General features: G+C 40.3%; 1 protein-coding gene across 5 annotated transcripts in view; it reads right to left on the bottom strand.

The window, feature by feature from the left end:
• Nucleotides 1-21,280, bottom strand: part of tafa1a (TAFA chemokine like family member 1a) — a 63,346-nt gene that overhangs the window by 5,778 nt on the left and 36,288 nt on the right. For 4 of the 5 annotated variants that reach the window (XM_052090850.1, XM_052090854.1, XM_052090852.1 and 1 more), the window contains exon 3: nt 11,294-11,434. In XM_052090850.1, coding sequence (XP_051946810.1) covers nt 11,294-11,434 — 141 coding nt within the window. The remainder of the gene's footprint in view (nt 1-11,293; nt 11,435-21,280) is intronic. The other variant, XM_052090853.1, reaches the window with a different exon arrangement.

Below are 21,280 nucleotides of genomic sequence, written 5' to 3'. Positions count from 1 at the left end.
CCATGGATTTTTGGGGCCTTGGCCATGTTGAACAGGCAAAAAATGGAAGAGTAGCATTAGATTTGTCTGAACAAGAGCTTTGACTACTGTAGTACATGTGAGCAAAATCTAGAAACATTCATATTTGTTCACCTTTTGATATATACATGGAGAGAGTGTTCACACACAGCCACTGTAATTATAAAAAGTCGAATAAATGTTAAAAAATAAAGCAACCAGCTGCAAAGCATTTGTAAGTTTACTCAACTTCAGGCAAATTAGTTGTACCAACTTAACAATTCAAGTTAGTTTGTAACTTCCATGACCTCATTACAATAAGTTCAGCAAATTCAAAATGTTTATGATCTTTGATATTTACAAGTAAAGCAAAGTTCAATAAAACTGCATTTTGAAATACAGCTGACCATAAACTATTTTAACAATATTCTTAATATAGAAGTTGGGCTGACTTATTAAGTTGTATAGGTAACAATTACTTTAAACTTTTAGAAATGAAGTCAACTTAATGACTGAAGAAACTTCACATTTAATTCAGATTATTTAATCATTATTTACATGCAGGGCCATAAGCACCATAGACACTGAGGGTGACATGTCCCCCCAATATTCATAATAGTGGTCTGCTGAAATGGGTTTTTTCCATGGTTGATTATTAAATTATTACATTTAATACTGAAGTTTCCATTTCACAGAAGTTCACAATATTTCCACAGAAAATCTACTAAATGGACAATCCTAAGCAGTTATTTAGCAAAAAAAATACATGATGTCAACTAGTAATGTCAATATAGGTAAGGTCAATTTATAAGAATAAACGATCCAACATCCTGATGAAAAAATTGCTTATCAATATTATTATATCCTATCTTAAATACATTATACATTAAATAAAAAAAATTAATTGTCTAACACTCTAGTTGTAATGATGAGCAGCGATGGGAGGATGCCCCAAATGACCTCCTTAGGCCTGTAATTCTACATTCACCACCAAACATGGCATTGTATGTGCACATTGTTTAAAATTTTAAGTTGCTCTTCCTTAAATGGCATGAAAGTTTACTTTGTTGATTGTTTTAAGTAATGTTAACTTTAAAAAAAAAAACTTTTTAAGAGGAGTATATTTGACAAAATTTAAGTCAGATTTTTGACTGTGAGCATAAAAGGATTACTACATCTTTCATTTGTTTTTTCTATTATGTTTCTACCCATGTAAGTGCAGCGTAGTTCTAGCGGGAAGACTAGCAGCTGTACATCATCGCACCATTAGCTGGATAATTCCCAGCCAATCACATGTAAGCCATTGCTTTTTATGTCTGCTCACAATCTATCACATTGCTGTTTCAGTGTGCTAATGCAGCATATAGACATGTTTCAACCTCTCCAGGCCACAGGAGAACCAGTGCACAGAACACCTCTGGAAGCCTGCCTTCCCTTTCCAATGACGTCGTCACTTCATCTTAACTTCTGCCCACATCAAACCCATGGGGAGTAAACAATCAGCAAACCCGGATCTTCATCCATATCTCGTTCATTTAGGAGATCTCTCTCATCGAGCCACGCATCCTCAATCGGATTGCACGACCCGGCGCGGAAGGTCGCGCTCCACGCCAAGTCCGTCAAAATCATCGGCTCAGGCAGCAGCTGGTTTCCATCAGAAATAAGCGAAGATATTATCATATCCATCAAATGCATTCAGATTTAGTCATGGATCTAGGCCTTCCGTTGCCGTGCTGCCTGTTCATCATAAAGTTGCAATGCTGTCTGTTCATCATAAAGTTGCAATGCTGTCTGTTCATCATAACGCATCCACATCAATATCAAAACCAGTATTTCATGTCAACAGCGCATTCACTCTCATAGTAATGGCAGGCAATCGTGCGATCTCATGAGGGCAACTCGGTCAAGGTTCATTCACATGTCATTCCACGTGCTGCATGCCCGAGCGTTCCCCATCGAGCAATTAAGATAATTAATTATTCAGGCATATCATCACGTACAGTCAGTGCTTATTGTACGGGGTCCCATTACTCCATTCAGTAAGATATCCCTGTTTTGCTGGTCGCCTTCGCCCAAATCACGTAATGGGTGCTTTCCAATACAATTCATCATCCCTATGCCCTACTCACTAGGAAAGACCGAGCCCATGATGTGGGCATTCCAAGGGAGCATGGCATCACAATTTAACTCGTTGATGTGCGCTCCTTTTTGAGCACAAACCATGAAAATGACATACCTGAACTTAAATGGTTTTATTTAATGGACCCTTTGGAGTATGGACACAGTTGTTGTATCTTTTGAAAGAAGACTCTTTGGGTTTCATTAAGTTTCATTAAGAACTATGAAGTTTATAGTAATGGAAATATTTTATGCTGAACATGTTTTTATATATAAAAAAAGAAAAAGTGCCAAGACAACCCAGAAATACAATATTCTCAAAGCCACAAGTCTAAAGAAGTTATGTTTCAAATTTGAAGATGATCTAACAAAAAATTAGGCTCCTGTGAGCTTTTTCTGTGTAAAATCGCTGGAAGCGTACAGAGTAAAATTAAGGCTCTGCCTTTCAAGACGAAACAAAATCTGTCCGCACTGCTTGGCTATTATGAATAAAACTACGCCCCATTTTTAAAAACATACTTTGGAGACAGGTTTGTTTTGTTTATAAGACTCTAACATATAAGATAATAGTTTTACAACATGAATGCTGCTCAGATTGCATAGTTTGTTGAAGAACGATGACGAAGGGTAATTCTTTCAGTTGAGATCTCATTTAAACAATGGAGAACATATCAATATTGTAAAAAGGCAGGCAAAACTGCTAAAAATACATAGATTTGCCCCTTGAAGATCTCTGCGTTGTTCTGTCTTTTCTGAGCACTGAAGTAAAGCAATTATTGTTAATAATTTGCACTTTACAAATTCATCCCGTTATTAATTTTATCTGACTCCAATTTTATATTAATCTGACTCCAATTTTAAGTTGACCTCTGATTTAGATTAAAGCTCTTAATTCTTTCTGATTATTCTTTTATTTTAATCATTTAAGTTATTGATTACCCTGAATCCTCTTCTATTCATTTACCTTTTGATCAGTTTCTAATGAGATTCAAACTGATAGTCTTTAAGTGGCTTCCTCCTACATTAAAGCTTCAGTTATGATAGAAATGATTCTTAAAATGGGATTCTCCTGCTCGGTTCCTCCAGAGCGGTTTCTCCTATTTTAAAGACCCAGTATTGATATAAATGATTTCAGAGGAATACAGAATAAATCAAAAAGTAACAATTTATTTGCCAGGTAGGATTTAAAACACAAGTTAAAGAAACAAGTCAAAGAACATACCTGGCAGTTGAGAAAAGTACATGTAATTGCAAAGCATGGGAAATCTGAATGCAGATTCCTATTATTACAGTTACACACATTGAGGTGTGGGATCATCTGACTACAGAGAACCTTGAGCTCTGGGCCAGCCTTCCTTAAATATCCAGACAGAATACACATTGTGTACCAAATGGTATTATCCTTTGTTCAATGAGAATTTGGGGGTGAAAGGGTTCTTGGCTTCCTGGTGTTAAACCTTCAAGGAGGGGATAGGCCTCCAGAATTATTCAGTATTTGGCATAGACCTTATAACTTTGTTGTCATTAAGTTTTATAAAGCTGGGGACAAAACACTATACCAGACGCACTCGAGACATTTTAAATGATACCAAACATGTTACAAAAGTTACATTATTTGTATACATCAGATATGGTACATACAGATCTTAGGTGAGTTTGGGGTGATTCTGGGCTTAAAGGGAATGGATGAGGAGGAGGAGAGGGGAGAGAATGGGACAGATGTGGAAGGGCGACAATGAGGTGTGATTTTTCAGTCTTCGCTCAGTGGGGTGTGGTGCCTCAGGAAGCATTTGCTATTTGCCTTTGAATGCAAACACATTGGCACCCCGCCTTACAATATCTCTCAGATTTATAATTTTTATGGACAAAAGTGCTATTGGATGTTATAGAATGAACCCTTGTCATGGACAATTGACCTAAGCGCAGCGAATTGTATTCATCTGGCAATAACAATTTCATAATAAAGGTATGAAGTCCCATTTTGATCTTGCATGTTTTCATTCGTACTCCTGGCACAAATAACTAAATTGCTGTTTCTGGAGCATTGCTATCATGCAACAGAGATCGGATATCAATGTTGAACCCTTAGACCTTTGAAAAGATGTATAATTTGTTAACATTAATTGCATATATAGACGGTAAATTATATATTAAATGTAAGCAGAGTGACGTCACTCCCTAGTGCGAACAAATGCATATCAACAAGTTAGGCCCTGTCCCATTTCTCCCCCCTTAAAACTTCCACTTGGTTTTGAGTGCCCTCGAAAGTAAAGTCCCCTCAACGAGGGAAGTGGAGTTGAAGATCTTTCCCTATGAAATGGGACACCACTATATGCAAATTAGCGCGGCAAACCTCACTACGTCACGCGCAACGTCGACGTGTCTACTACTACTATTTTCAATAATATGCTAGAAATCTAATAAAGTAATCAAATGTAAAATAACACAGCATAGTTTATTATAGATAGATTAATGCTTATTAAAGCTAAAGTTATTCATTCTTAAACATCTTATTTTCTCTTTGCCTTTAGTTGTTTTATTCACATTAATGGTGTAATCATTAGCAGGTTTATTAGATGCTGCCACTTTAAGACCGAATGCAGATCTAATAATACACATATTTTCTCCCAAATGTTAACTCCCATTTAAGACATCAACTGTGTTTAAGTGAATCTCTAAACCGGTTATTTTGCCATATATTTGTGTGTATTTGATCGTTTAGTAGCGCACACAAAACCCAAAGTATAGTTTGCTTGTCTAGTTGCAATCCGTTTCCGAGCTGCCTCCATGGGAACCGGGCAACGTCTCTTGCGCGGATCATTGTGCTTTTAGTAGCTGTTTTTACCACCAACAACGTCCCGCAATTTAGAAACAGCAGACACTGCACTTTACAACAATCACCGATTGTGCTCAGTGCTGATTCAGACGTCAAGTTTGGGTTTAGAGAGAAATGACAGCGCGCTGTGAAGGGACAGATGATGCGCGGCTAGTTTTTAATAATTTTACCTCACATATCTTCTTTTTATAATCCTTAGAAGCCAAAATTGAAAATAAAATTAGATTAACTACCCAGAGCAGATGCATATTTGATTGGCAGACTCTTTTGAAGCACTCGGCAGATTTCACATGAACATCGTCAGATAGCTTCGTAAAATATTTTCTAACATTAGTGTTCAAAACTCAACAGTCCATTGGATGTTCATCAAACTAACATATTCCAACATATTTCGAATTTTTAACATGCTTATTTTGCGAAAATATACTTACAATTCAGTTGCTCCTTTCCAGCGGTGTCCGCCATCTTAGTTGAAAAATTTGGCCGGCTCGCTGAGTTCGCAAGGTATCCTGGGTAATTTCATCTTCCACTTCGTTTTAAGCCTGCATCGGACCGCACTATGTTTTGAGGGTTGATTTTAAGGGGAGAATATCACTCCAACCTTGCTCTTTAGAGTATTGGGACACCCTACCCCTACACGAGAACGCGCAAAAACAAGGGTTAGGGCAGAAATCTAGGGTAAGGGGAGGTATTGGGACGGGGCCTTAATCTAGCCTTCACCAAAGCCTTGTGAAAAAGTCCTTGGTGAAATAAATAACTTATTTCATTCAGTACAACATTTCGAGTGGTGTTCCCCGAGCACCTCCAAGGGCGCATTAATGCCGATCCATAAAACGCAGCGTTTTCTTACTCTATACGTACTTCCACATTCTCATCGCAAGCACGACTGTTGTGGCGGCCTCTGACACCTAGTTGTAGGCTCCGCACCGCATCCCCTTATTCATCAGATGATTTAATTGCCAGCGTAAGGCATATAGCATAATGATTCGGTCAGATCATTATGCTACAGCGAGTAATTCCTATCTCATGGCAGATACATTTTTTTATTATAATTCAGGCATCATTAAAGTGCAGAAATTCTTCATAAATCATTCACTCATCGTTGTTCAGACCACGTTTCAATCTATGGGGATCTTCAAGCACTTGGGGCTTTATCCATGTTCCAAATTTCAAAGCTCAGAGTCTAACAGTCATATCAGCCCTACTACATTACTTTTAAATATCAAAGCATTTCGATATGAGCCTTCCCTTTTAATGCGCATGGTCAGGGATGTTACATTTTAGTAGCAGGTAAGTAGGTCTGTCAATCACTGGATAAAACCTGTGCCAAGTCAAGCTCATTAATATAATCTTGTTAATGTTAAAGGAGACCTATTCTGCCCATTTTTACAAGATGTGTCTCCAGAATGCGTCTGTGAAGTTTCGCTCAAAATACCCCACGGATCATTTATTATACCATGTTATAAATGTCTCTTTAGGGTGGAATCAAAAACAATGCAAATGAGCTGCCGCTCCCTGCCCCCTTTCCGGAAGAAGGCTGTGCCTTTTCAGCTCCTGCTTCAGACGCTACAGCAACAACAAATCAGCACCATTATGACTGACAGCGTAAATACCAGATTTCAGCCATATATTAATGTATATCCGGTCTACGTGAATGCAGTCAGAGACAATGGTAACTTTAGCGCATTAGCCGTGGAATCAGCTATCAAACACATTCGGAAAGGAGATTTGCAAATATTCACAAAATATAAAGTGTGATACTTGCATCTTCATGACGTAAAGCTGGGACACGAACAGTTGGTACTGATCCATGCTTGAGAATCAGATTTTTGAAGATCCCGATTTATATTGACACACATTCACAAAGCAGTCTGGTGTAAAATGATTTGCACAAACATACACACATTTTTGTATGTTTTGGGGCACATTTCCTTCAAAAACAAAACTGTCCACTGCGTCTTCAGTGACTCTGATGACTGGAGTACTTTTACAGCCGACAACAAATCTCTTATGAAGCCGAGACATTATTCTTCTCACCGTATTTGCTCCAGCTCGAGGAAGGAGAAAAAAACAAAACACAACAGGCAACGCCTCTCAAATTTCTAGGCATCACGCTCTATTCTCTAAACACACAAGCTTCCCTGCCTAAAGAAACACGACAGGATCAGGTCTCATAATGCAATCTCCAGTCCCTATCAGCATCCTCACACTAGCTCTTCAGGGTTCAGGGGATACTTTCTAGGATCATGGTTCACAGGGAAATGGCCAGAATTATACTTTTTTAAAATATAGTTTCCATCCACTCTCTTTGAAATTAATTTGTCATTTAATGCATTTAATAAATTTTTCTCGATCTGCAATTCCCATCTAGATGCGGCTCAGCTGAGGGAAGAAAGAAATGACATGGAGACCCAAGCTATCAAATCCTTCCACTCGTTTATTCGTACAGCACTTCATTATATGGTCCAGCAAAACAACATTCCACTATACCCTCCAATGAAATAGTTCTTTACCCTATATGGGGTAACATATATGTTTGAGTACAGAAATAGGAAATACATTCCCAGAACAGCAGCAGCTGCGTTTTGTGATGACACAGCAAGCTACATCAACAAGAGAAGTTTAAAAGAGGCCTTTATTTTTCCACACCCACCGTCACGGCCAGCGTCATATGGGTTCCCTTCAGACACGCAAACGCATTGTAGTTATGCGACAATTCCGCAGTTGTCACTATAATCGATAAAGGCTGGTCCTCCTCGAACCATCATGTCCCTTATGAGACATCTGACATGCCAGAGCATTTCTTGCAAATTCATTATCCCAGCCAGACACATTCGTTGGTTTTTCAATGTAATCTCTGACTCCCTCCTGTTTAGCAGGAGTTCCACAGACCAGCTGCTACTGGCACCCTTCGAGGTATACTGGAATCTACAATGAAGATGCTCGGCCGCTGGTCTCCCCAATCGTACCTGAAATGGTTAACCTAACCCAAATCATCAAACAAGCTCAACCCTCCATCAGCCATAAGTTCTCATGCATATTTGTTGGGGGTTGGTAGTTTTCTCCCAGCACATCCGATTCAATTCAAGACTCCCATTGTTCGCAAGGATAGCGCATAACTATGTCTACCCCCCTTGCCAGGGCTTCCATAATCTCAAGCATGGTACCTTTGCATAGGTATTGCACAAGCCAGCCGCCTCGCTGGAAAGCTTTCACTATAACGGGATATCTTTCAACAAGGTATTGCACGACAACATCACCATTATCGTATGGCTTTATGTATGCTGTTCACCTTGGCAAAGATGACCATTAAACAACGGCCGCCCTCGCTCGAGGGCTTGAGCCACATGGAATATCTTTCTACGAAGGGTATTGCATGCAACGTCACCATAATCGTATGGCTTTACGCATGTTGTTCACCTTTCGGCAAAGATACCTCAAACAACTTTTCCCTCTTCGGAGGGTTTTCATAATCACATGTTGTTTTCTTTCAATGAAGGGATTGCACGCAACGTCAACTTAATCGTATGGCTTTATGCATGTTGTTCACCTTTCGGCAAAGATACCTCAAACAACTTTTCCCTCGTCAAAGGGTTTTCATATTCAAATGTTGTTTATCTTTCAACAAAGACACTGCACAGCAACGTTGGCCAAACGTAGGGCCGCATACCACGTTGTTTGTCTTTGGCAAAGATTCTACACAACCAGGGGCCCTCGACGCACAAGGACAAAATCAAACTCAAGGAGAAGGGAAAAAAATAAAATAAAACGCGGCTTTCCCTATTGCACGGCTTTTTCTGTTGCAAAGGTATTGCACAACCATGCCAGAGATATTGCCCATTTCATGTCAAATCGAGGTGTTCACATCTCTTTTCTCTCCCATCTTCTCCAGAATGAACACAAGACCTGGCTCGTACCCGATCGGACCATCTCTTTTGGGGGTAGTATTCTACATTCTCTCTCTTTTGGGGGTAGGCTCCTCACCCCTGCCTCCGAATACTACAACTTCGGACCGCCTACGCCAAAGAGAGACATTACTTTTCTGTTTTATATTCATCAAATAAATGTCATCTTCAATTTCACTCAAGTCTGTGAGTCATCCTGATAGAAATGTAAGTGCAGCGTAGTTCTAGTGGGAAGACTAGCAGCTGTACATCATCACACCATTAGCTGGGTAATTCCCAGCCAATCACATGTAAGCCATTGTTTTATAAGTCTGGTCACAATCTATCACATTGCTGTTTCAGTGTGCTAACGTGGCAACCTCCACCACCCCACCACCACCAGTTGAGTCCCGCCCTCCACGGGGGTAGGCTCCTCGCCCCTGCTTCCTATCTCCGGCAGGATATGGCGGTTCCGAGTACTACAACTTTGGACCGCCAGACCTACGCCAAAGAGGGACATTACTTTTCTGTTTTATATTCATCAAATAAATGTCATCTTCAATTTCACACAAGTCTGCGAGTCTTCCTGATAGAATTATCACATATGTTGAGCCAAAATGTTTTTGCCATATGACAATTTCATTATGAACGGAATGCTAACGAACCTGAGATGGGGAGAAGGTTGGATGCTCCTCTGTGTGATACAGTCAAAGTTAATGTTCTTTGATTATCTTGGGCTGTGTTGCGTGTGAGAGATTCTCCCAGAAGTGTTGGTTTACAGCAGCTCATTTGTCATAAGAAGAGAGCATTAATAATGAAAAGCCCTGAGGATCTGAGCATTTCTAGGGCAGGGACACTGCAAGAGCGAACCTGAACACAGCTTGTTCAAAAACACCACACCTTAATAAAGCTGCTCAGTGTTTTTAAGCACCAGCTGCACTGTGCAAGCTTGTTCGAACATTGCACAGCTGCATTAAGCTGGTTTAAAACAGTCAAGCATCTGCCAAGAGCCTGTTTACATATCATGCAACATAGTCGGCTACACACTAAAAGGAATAATTCACCCAAAAATTGCAATTCTGTCATTATTCACTCTCATTTAATTCCAAACACCTATGCTGTTCTTTTTTCTGTTAAACACAAAATGCTATCTTTATGCAGCTCTATTCCATGAAGCCAGTTCCAAGCCATTTGATAATTTCGTGTGAGTAACTGCCTGAAACTGAAATCATTATTCACTGAAAATCTTCGCCTCTACTGTAGCTCTCAAATCTGCCACACTATCTTTTATCTAAACTTGATTGCGATTGAAATTTCAGAACTTTGGTGGAGAAGATAATCAATGAATAAAAACAAACATTTTAGTCTATTCCTCACACAAAACTATTGTATGGCTTCAGAAGACTTGGAATATAGCACAATTTCACTATTTTCATAATTTATCCTTTTTGGACCTTGACAGCTGTAGACACTATGAACTGTTGCTGAATAGAAAAGAGCTTAAAAACGCTCCTTTTGTGTGTCACAGAAAGCATGGTTTAAACAGCATAAGGGTTTGGAATGGCATGAGGGTGAGTAAATAATGGCATTTTATTTTTCTTAAATTTTTTCTATTCCACCAGTCCATGTGAATGCCTTGACGAGCGCAGTTCAATTTGTTGTTTGGACAAATTTCCTTCTAAAACAGGAAATGGGAGCGGTACATGTTGAATGACTCATCCCAATTTTAAGGCTTTTAATTTACAGCCACACACACACATACTCCTTTCCACCTTGCTGCTCATGTCAGAGTCTCTTACCAGGGAAACTTGAGAAGCGATCTCAGTACCGACAGCTTTTACAAAGACTTGAGAACCGAATGATGATCTAACTGACAACATTAATCCATAACCAGCCAACAAATGCTTCCCGTTGGTGCGTCCCATTCAGAAGTGATCGTCCCGATGCCCTATTCCCTTTGAAAACAAACATCCTTCACTGTGAGAGCTTCCGATGGTGTGATAAGGGTCTGTCAGACCTCACTTTTTAAGCAATTCTTATTGCAAAGTCTGAAACGACCCTACAACATGGATTGTGCTCCCGTCAAAGTGCCCTGCTATAGCATGATCAGTGCCAGTTAGAACACAGCCAGATGAGCTGAACAGTTGTGTGGGGAGGGTGCGTTATCTCTCTAGAAAGAATTTGATTGGACAATGTTTCTCAACCTATATGTGATGTTCATGGATGTTCCTGTTACTTTTTTGCTTGAAGAGAGAGACTGCAGATTTGTAATGCTTATTTCTTCTAAAAACTAATTTTAACAATGTTTAGATGTATTCATAAGCTAATAGATATGGACTAAAAGCAGTAAAACTTTCAGTTTGATTTCATGGGATCTTTAAGACACAACAGGCATACTTATTATAAGATCTTTTCCATGGTTGTTTTTAGACCACATGTGTAATCTTTCTTCACCTACCGTCAACACAGGAGGGTTTATTCCTGGTGGTTCCTGCTACTTTCCCTGGTAAACAGGAGCACTTCACTGTCTGAGATCTCTCTTCAATCTTGTTCTTGTTACAGCACCTGTGTGCAGCGATGACTTGACATGTCCCGCCTTCTGTCGAAAGATAAAGTCATCAGTAAACAAAACAAAAACTCCTGGCTCACCACGCAAGTCTACATTTACAATCATTATCTTGTGCATGTTATCTTTCATGGTCCACTTATATTGCAACATAATTCATCTTATATTTCAAAGAAGACACTCCAGACACTCCTTAGGGAGGATAAGGTTGTACATAAGGAGCAGCCGATGAAAGAGAGGAGAGAAAGAGATAAGGCTCATAAAGGATAAAGGGAAAGGTGAGAGGTTTGGGTGACTCCTGTAATATGCACATTAATAGTGAGCGGAAGTGCGAGAGCCTGTAGGTTCCTACATGGAAAGTGAGTTAACAAATGATCTGCTTATTTAGCCTTAAGATCCAAACGCACAGAGGTTAGAGTAGAGGAAGGAAATCTTCAGTTCATTAGCAGATCAGACTTGAGATAATGGTAACCTGAATAGATTTTGTTTTATTTAACAAAGATATGCAGACTGTTCACTGCAGTAGCAATACGACTCATAGCTGAGTCACAGCAAATATGTAGATTATGTGTCAGATACAAGGTAAATCAAATGACTTTTCTAACAAAACTACATGAGCCATCTTGAGAGAACATTCTAACTACTTGTTATATACAATTCCTTTTAACTGAACACTTTCACTCGCAGTAGGAAATATTTGTTTACTGCGAATTGCAAATTTTTACAATGACATTTTTTTACAATGACAATAACTGCAACATAAACACAAATTTTACTAAATGCACCTTTAAGAAGGTCAGCACCATTCTCTTCACTTTAAAAAAAAGAAAAAGCAGGAGTTGCAGTGCTTTGGTTTCAATCTAGAGTAAAGTTTGGTTAAGAGGACTCAAACATACAAACAGCATTGTGGAAAGCAGATAACTTTAATCTTCCAGAACTGTGTGGATTGTTAAGTAGGCCTTATTTGTGCTTCTTTAATTGTGAAAAATACTCTGTGTCCCAAGGGGCTTCAGTCAGAAGGCACAGGGGTTGGTTTTTCTTTAATGTGTAGTTTTAATTACATAAGACAGACCCAGTTTTAGCCTTGATCTATCAAGAGAGTGAAAAAATGCACGAACTCCTGACTAAAATATCTCCCCTCCTCAATGAGTGTAAACAGAGCAATTGGCCTCTCATTTGGGGATTTGAAAAGAGGGGGAAAGAAAAGATAAAAAAATGTTAAACGCACTTTCAAAAATCAATAAAAATGTAAATAGCTTCTCCATCTCCAGCTTATTTGGGCTCTCATTACCACTAGATTGAAGTTAGTCATAACAGAAGGGGAGAGAGTGAAAGAGAGACAGGAACAGAGTACTGCCTGTCAACTGTTTTAAAAGCATATCAGAATGTTTTAGAGCAGTTCTGAATATTTAAGCAGGTGACAGTGGACAGCAAGCATCCATGCAGAGAAGTGATTGCTTTTTGTATTCTGTCATTTTGTGCGCATCGCTAGAAATGGATTGCTGAACCTCAGGGGCTCAACGTTATCTCATAGAGGTCTCTGTGTGGCTCCTGCCTACTCAATATATTAAACAGAGGGTGAGAGCACTTTTAAAGCTGTGGTAATGCACTGTTGAGCAACTTGCATTAACTGGACCTTATGTGAGTGTGTAAATATACCATGGCACAGCCGGATGTAGGCATGGGCTGGGGTGGGCTGAGCCCATCCAAATGTAAGTTTTGCCCACACATTCAAACATTATGCAATTTTTTCGAATTGTGAACTGGTTAAAAGCAGTTTGAGGGTGGGCTGTGTGTTGCAAACTTTGAGGGTGTGCTGTAGACTGCCCCAACCAATCACAAAACAGCACCAGACATTTGTAGGATTTTTCTATATTTGTCATTGGCGAAAGCAACGACCCATTCTACACTCAAGAGGCGGCTTCACTCTGTTGCAAACCAGAGAGTCAGAGACAGTTACGCCAGCGAGAACGTAATAAGAGGTATTTTTGTGCAAGACATAGGTTTTTGGTAAGCCCGGTGGTGCTTCTAGCATGTGGCTGCTGTTAACTTACCACAGGCTCCCTCTTCCCCAGCTCATTCTCATCAAATATCTCCCACCACCTTTGCTGCTTAAAATCATGCTGTGAGTGCTAGTGAAATACTGGACCTGAATTCTAATGCACCATCCCAGCCAGTATTAGCTAGCTACCCTAAACATGCATATGCCGATCATTTGACCCTGGATGATTTCGTTCACGACCATGGCTGGATAGAGTATTTTGCTGAACGTGCACTTCTATTTCCCCTGTTGTAAGTTCTATGTCGCTGAATGATGCTGGCTCAAACTCTTGTCTTATATCAGTTTCATTTACATCTTTTTACAATACTGTGATAGTTTGTTGTTTTTTTGTTTGTCATTGCACTTTAACTACTCTGTTTATGCCATGAAAATAACATGTGGTGCTGACATGGCATTCAAAATCAATCAGTCAGTCAGTCCATCCGTCCGTCCATCCATAATTGCTGTATATTTACCTAAATGATTTTATACATGTTTAGTTTCACAAGTAAAAATAACAATATCCTTTACTACACAACAAAGGCCAAACTCAATAACTACAACAGTGTAGAATTATTTTTATGTGGATTTTGTAGTTACAGCATTTTCACACCATGATTTCTCAGAATCTCAGCAAATGAGCCGAACTTGTCTGTCACAGGACAGATAATAGTCTAACAGACCTGATTTCAGACATAACTCAATTTTGCATTTTGCCTTTGTAGGGCAGAATAATTTCTAAATTGAAGTTAACAAAATCAATCAGAAAAGACAAAGTAAAAGAATCATCATCATTTAATAATATATAATTATTTCTTTAAGCAGTTCCCATCTGTGTTAACATTTTAGGTTCTTAATCTTATATGTTATTGATCTTGCAAACTAATATATTTCATTCCACTCCTTGTATTCATGCTTGATATTATTTCTCTCCAATCTATCCTTGAATTTGTGTGTACTCTGATTCGTCTTTGCAATTTTTAAGGCTGTATTTCAATATATTTTTAATATGGGGAATAAGTATAACATATAGGTATAATGGGCCTTATGATCTTCACATTATTGCCAAGAGCTCCCTTTCACAGAACAATTATAATGTAGGCTTATTTAAACCTTCCTTGGTCTTGCAGAACTTTTGGACCCATTTAGAACAGTTTTTAAAAACAGGTCAAAATGGCCCACAAGACTAAGGAAGGGTTAAGGTGTACAGTTGTAAAACATGGAGAGAAAAACAGAACTAATCTGTATCTTCATATTCTATTATGCATCTCCTCTCCAGACGTGAAAATACATAGTTTTAGTAGTCTGGGATACCAGCTGAACCAGCTTAAACCATGAAAGACCAATCTGTTACTTTAGCAGGGGAACAATAATTTGTTACCATTCTGGCATGTTTCATTTAATAAAATGTATATCTTAAATTATATCCAGTATTTATCTGAACCCAAGAAGCCAGATCCAGTCTAGGACCTTGTTGCAATCATTTTAAGCTAAAAATCCTGAACAATCTTGCATTTTATTCCACCAAATATGAATGACAAAGCAATCTTTGTGCCTTACATTTTTAAGAAAGCCTTCAGATAATCATTGAATGGATCTGAATTTCATATTTCAAAAGACTTAACATAAGGTCTCCCTGAGGGGGATGCACCCAATGGATGCACTGATAGCTGCTGTGGTAGGGAATCCTGCATTATGCTGCATACAACAAGGGCTATTTTGGCACTTATTCAGTTTAATGGATATGAGACCAGGCAATCGGGGACTAAAGGCTCATTTTCCTGTAGCAGCCATGGTGTGGAGGGAGAAAAATAGACATTATACACACAGGCTATAACTTTGACTCTTTTGCTGTCTAATTAGGCAGCTGGATTTTTGTGTGTGTGTGTGTGTGTGTGTGTGTGTGTGTGTGTGTGTGTGTGTGTGTGTGTGTGTGTGTGTGTGTGGAGAAAGCATGTTGTATACATTCAGTCTCAATTGTTCCATTCATCCACAGCCATCTGCGTGTACGTTTTTTTTTTTTTGTCTGACAGGCAGGTCTATCACAAGCAATCAACAGAAAACAAACATGCTCTCAGAGGACACACAAACAGCGACAAATGAGCAGGCACAATGCGGTTCTGCCTATGAACATATGAGCATATGAGCATGAACAAGGAATATTTCAGTTACATCCACTGGAAAAAGTGCTGGAGGAGAAAAGGCATGATAGGCAGAGGAGACCCAGATCAAATGAGGACAAAGAAATACTGCACACTAGTGCAACCATACAATATGCTGAACAAAACCCTGCTGAAAAATCTTAAATCAGTTTAAGTGAGTTGGTGAGTTGGTCTCCAAGCCTGGCCAAGCTACAGTATTTAGGCTAGTCTGTTTTAATAGTTTTAGAGGGTTTTTATAAAGGCTTCATTCCTTTCCCTTTACTGCTTACTTATAGATATTGTCTGTCACTACTACTTTTATATTAATCAATGTGTCACCCTAAACAAGGCATGTCTAAATCAAACCTGCCAATGAGAATGTTTCAAAGCCCAAAACCAGAACTCTAAAATGTTTAGATTTTTTTTTTATATTTCGTTGATAGAATACAAGTTCTAGCCATGGACTCTAAAAGTGCAGTCAATAGTAGTTGATGAGAGTGCAGACTGATCACAAACTGCAGTGCTATTACACACTGGCCAGTGTTGTTTACTCCTTTGGTGTGTTACTTCACAGAATGCTGTCACTCTTTTGAGAAAAGCTGAAATTGGTGGGTAGCATTCATTGATGAATTGCTTTATCCTTTGCAACAATCAAAGCCAATTTGTTACCAAAAGAAAAAACTTACAACCAAACCTACTTCCACCAGGGCAAAGAATGAACTCTGAGGCATTAAGAAGAGGTTATCTATTCCAATACATATTAAATGCTTCCCTCCCAGTGTATTTTTTACTCAGTGGAATAAAGGCTAGTTTGCTGCAAAAGAAATACCTCTACCATCAGAGAAAAAGTATTTGTACTTTTCATTGTTATATTGGTCGAAAAAATTTATGATTACATATTACTTTTTTTATTTACTTCCGTAATTTTTGTAAACAAAAGTTTTAGTGAAATTGGATATTCAGCAAATAAAGAAAATGTAGAGCGGGACTTAATTTCAGCCACCTGGAATTGACTGGATTGCAAACAGAAGATGGTACAAACTAGAATGGAGCAAGGTGGTCGGAGGGGAGGGGTTAATAAAAGAAGAACGATTCAAGATGTCAGCTGAAGTCGTTTCAGAGGAAGTGCAAGTTACTGCATTTTTATTAAGGATTGAGGAAGCCAAACATTTTTTATTTTATTTGGAATAACATGCACCAATGACTTGTTTACAACAAGTCTAGCAATGTCCATTTAGCAGTCACACACAGGAGATGGTACTGTAAACACACTTGAACCGATGCAAAAATGTCTGATGACAGATGGCGCTTGTCAGTAACTCGGCAGAATGAGGTTGATGTCAGGGTACTGGAACATTCGGAAGTAACATGTCGACTTCTGTGTGATCATGCAGCATTAAGAAAGTAAATTGGGTCTTTTTTGAATGCATGTCGAGTTATATGCGGGTCAGCATTCTACAATCATTTTAAAGTCACTCTACAGATGTGGCAATTGACTGGGCCACCCCAAGACATTAAACAAACTATAGTGTGGCTTTTGTTAAATGTTTTGTGTCTTCCTGTAGGAAGATAAATCATCTTCCAAGTCCCAGAGCTCCTACCTGATTTTCTACTTTTCTTTCTATTTTATACTTAGTGCTCTTCATCTTTCTTTTTGTACTTACACGCCTCACACCTAAAGCATGATGCTGCTTCACAGTAGGGGTGCAGTTCCTGTTGTGATGTGCTGTGTTAAGTTTGTCCCAATATTGCACTTATATCAATATTGATATGATGCTTTTTCAAGAAAGGCTTTTTGGTTACCACCTATCCATACCAGCCAGATTTATAAACTGTGCTTGCTATTGTTGTCTCACACAGTTTCTTTCATCTCGGTCACAGAGGACTGTAACTCCGTTAGTGTTGCCGTAGGCCCCTTGATGGCCTCTGTTTCTTGCTCAGACATAGTTTTGAAGTGCAGCCAGTTCTGGGTAGATTCTTAGTTCTTCCACATGTCCAAATCTTTTTAATGATGGCTATCCCTCTGCTCTGAGGTATTCTGCTCCTTGGATTGCCTTCCCTTGATTGGCAGTTTTCAAGAATATTGTCCAATGTTCCTTGAATTTTTTCCTGAGAAATGCTATATTTTAGTAGATTGTTTTCAACATTTACAGACCCAAGTTCCCCCAGTATTAACAATCTAGATTTTCTTGCTAACATTTTATATTAGCTTTCATAAAATAGATTATAGATTGTATAATGATTAACATAATTAGTTAATAGTTAGAAATGTCATGAACATGTAAGTTCTATAGATTGTATAAATCTTCTCCATGGACCCTCTGGAGTACTCTTTAGCGAGCCCTGACTGAAAACGTCATGGTTACTGATGTAACCTCAGTTCCCCGAGGGAAGGAAGTGACACAAGGGGTCTTCCTGGGATGCCAAACGTACCTCTGAACCTGTGAAAAGGCCAATGTCAAGTTGGCAGACAGAATTTGCATGCCCCGATCATACCCGCCCCGGACATACGGGTATAAAGGGAAGCGGGGCAGCGAGTGCCAGTCAGGATTTTGCACTGAGGAGCCGAAAATAAGGTACGGCTGTTTAGTGGTTGGTCTAGTGCTGTGGCAGGAGGGACACAACGTCTCGTTCCTTCCCTCAGGGAACAGAGGTTACAACAGAAACTATGACATTCCCCTTCTGTCACTCACTCCACGATGTGTCGAATTAATTGACACAAGGGGTCCCATATAAAAACACCACGCACTGACCGTGTTACATGAACTGTCGAGACAGGTCCAAGCAGGCTACTGCGTGCTAGAGGCACCTGTGTCGGCTGCACGTAGCCCTCCCCAACGCCCCCAAAGAGATGTCACATACAGATCTTAGGTACCCCGCACCCCTGAGGGGGGGAACAGGTGCTACATGACTAGCATGGGCGCAATCCCGGCAGCTGTGGCCTTCTCTCTCACTATGTCTCTCACATAGGACGTGAAGCGTGGCTATCTTAACGCTATGAAATGCGTCGGGGAAGGCGGTCTTTCCCAGTCCTATTCTTTCAGGGGGAAAAGACCCTGTGGAGGCCACATCCTGCCCAGTCTAGGGGGAGGTAACATGTGGTAAATACACCACGAGGGTTGTGAAGCCATATGTGGGAATTGGCACGGTGGTAGGTCCAGCCTAATGAGGGGGGGCTCTACAAGCACGGCGGGGCAACCCGAGGGAAACAAGGGTCCACCGACAGGGGGACCGTACCGCGGGGACTACATCACGGGGAGTTTGCCTGTAAAGGGAACTAAGCCCGTGGAGCCCGACCCCAGTACAGAGCACCTGTGACTCGTAGTGGGTCTGGACCCGAATTGCTCTGCTGAATTCGCAGGCCAGAAGGCTAGGGAGGAGAACATCCAGGGAGCGACGCTTAGTGGCTAACCTGGGATAGAAGGCGCAGTGGATCAACATGGTGAAGGGCGCTGCGTGCAAGCGGAACACCCGGTCAGTTGGAGAAAGAACCCCGTCCCTGAGAAAGAAGGTCCTTCATCAGGGGAATTTTCCAGGGAGCTGCTGTCGCGAGGAGCGTAAGATCCGAGAACCAGGCCAGTAAGGGGCCACCAGGATGACCTGTTCCTCGTCCTCCCTTATCTTGCACAGCACCGGTGCAAGAAGGCTCACAGGGGGAAATGCGTACTTGCGCAGCCTCCGGGGCCAGCTGTGTGCTAGCGCATTTGTCCCGAGAGGAGCTCCTGTCAGGGAGTACCAGAGCAGGCAGTGGGAGTTGTCTTGGGAGGCAAAGTGATCTATCTGTGCCTTGCCGAATTGGTCCCATATCAGCTGGACCACCTGGGGTGGAGCCTCTACTCTCCACTTCATTCGACACAAAGTCAAGTGAGTGACAGAAGGGGAACCCTGGATTATAATGCGGATATAAATGTATTTATTTATTATACAATTTGTGTATTAATAATTTATTTATATATATATTTTTTTTGTTTAATTAAAATAGAAATAATTAATGTAAAATGTATTTATGTTTTATTCTTAATATGCTATGTTTCCATGATGTAAATGTGAAAATCCAAAATAAAAAAAAATTATAGACTCTCATACACTGCAAAACATACACTGCACATAGAATATTAGAGAATTATTTTGGAAAAACTTTTACAATTTTCTATTTCTCTTTCTTTCAGACTCTCTCTGTCTTTCTGCTGCTGCTACTGGCATGATGCCAGTCTGAACATGTAGTCATCCTGTTCAGAGCTTTGAGATGTGTCTGATTCACATTGAGGCATTTCATTTGAAGGGCTAACAGAGACACCTTAGCACTTATCACGCTCCTTTAAAAGCAAAACCAGGTAGCCTTAAATGCACATGCAAACAATCATATCTTTAACAAGTATTATTGACTTGTTTCCCAGTTAAAAATGTCTAAACATCCATCCATCCATCGTCAACCGCTTATCCTGTGTACAGGGTCGCGGGGGGCTGGAGCCTATCCCAGCTAACATTGGGCGAAAGGCGGGGGGCACCCTGGACAGGTCGCCAGTCCATCACAGGGCCACACATAGACAGACATACACTCACACTCACATCCACATCCACACCTAGGGCAATTTTTTTTATGTCTAAACATCTTTAAATAAAAATAAATTCACACCATGTGCAAAAGTGTTTAAGATATTTGTAATGACTTGTGGAACAGGAGGAGGCAGACGAGTGGTTGGGATCCAAGTGCGGTTTTATTGAATTAGAATAAAGGAAACAAAACACAGGAACAAAGTAAAAGGTCCACGATGGGAAAAAACACCAACTAAAATACCGGATTAAACACAGGAGGGGTGCAGGAGTGACTGGGCAGCGCACATCCACGGAGGGTAGGGTAAACCCGAAACGACAGGAGGGTAACCACGAAGGAACAGACAGACTGGCAGGGAACACGAACGGAGAGAGCGAGTCACAACAGACATAAGCGAAAACATGGAACGTCAACGCACGACAACAGGAAGGGAAAACAGCGGGGTTTAAATAAAGAGACACGGTAATGACAAAATGACAGACAGGTGCGGACAATAACACGCAGACAGGGCCGGAAACGACGGGAAGAGGGGAAGTGTAGTTTTCACAGAGACAGTGAAACACGGGCGGACAACACGGAAGACATGACAGGGAGCGTGAACGGTAAAACAGAAAACACGGGCGGACAACAAGGGAGCGTGACATGGAAAGTGACTAGTGACGGGTGAAACAGAAAACACGGGGCGGAGAACACGAAACATGGTGCAGACGATGCGAAACATGGTGCAGATGACGCGAAACACAGTGCAAGTGACACGAAACATGGTGCGGGTGACACGAAACCGTGACAATATTAAAGGATTAGTTCACCCTAAAATTAAAATCCTCTAATGATTTACTTACCTTTAAGCCAACCCAGATGTGTGACTTTCCTTCTTCAGCAGAACCGAAGTGAACATTTTTATAAACAGCTTTCAGCTCAGTTTGTCCATGCAATGCAAGGAAATATTTAGGCAGAATAAAAGTAATCAACATGACTCCAGTCGATCAATTAATTTCTTCTGAAGCAAACCGATAGTTTGGTATAAGAAACAAATAGATAATAATTGTCGCTTCTGCCCAGCGCTGTATTGCTGTTTGAAATTACCTACCTCACGTGTGCAGCTCGTTCCTCTGTTGTATCCACATTTTTCCTGAACACGT

The sequence above is a fragment of the Xyrauchen texanus genome, chromosome 25 (genome assembly GCF_025860055.1).
Source record: "Xyrauchen texanus isolate HMW12.3.18 chromosome 25, RBS_HiC_50CHRs, whole genome shotgun sequence".
NCBI classification, from domain to species: domain Eukaryota; kingdom Metazoa; phylum Chordata; class Actinopteri; order Cypriniformes; family Catostomidae; genus Xyrauchen; species Xyrauchen texanus.
This window is presented reverse-complemented; position numbering and strand designations above follow the sequence as displayed.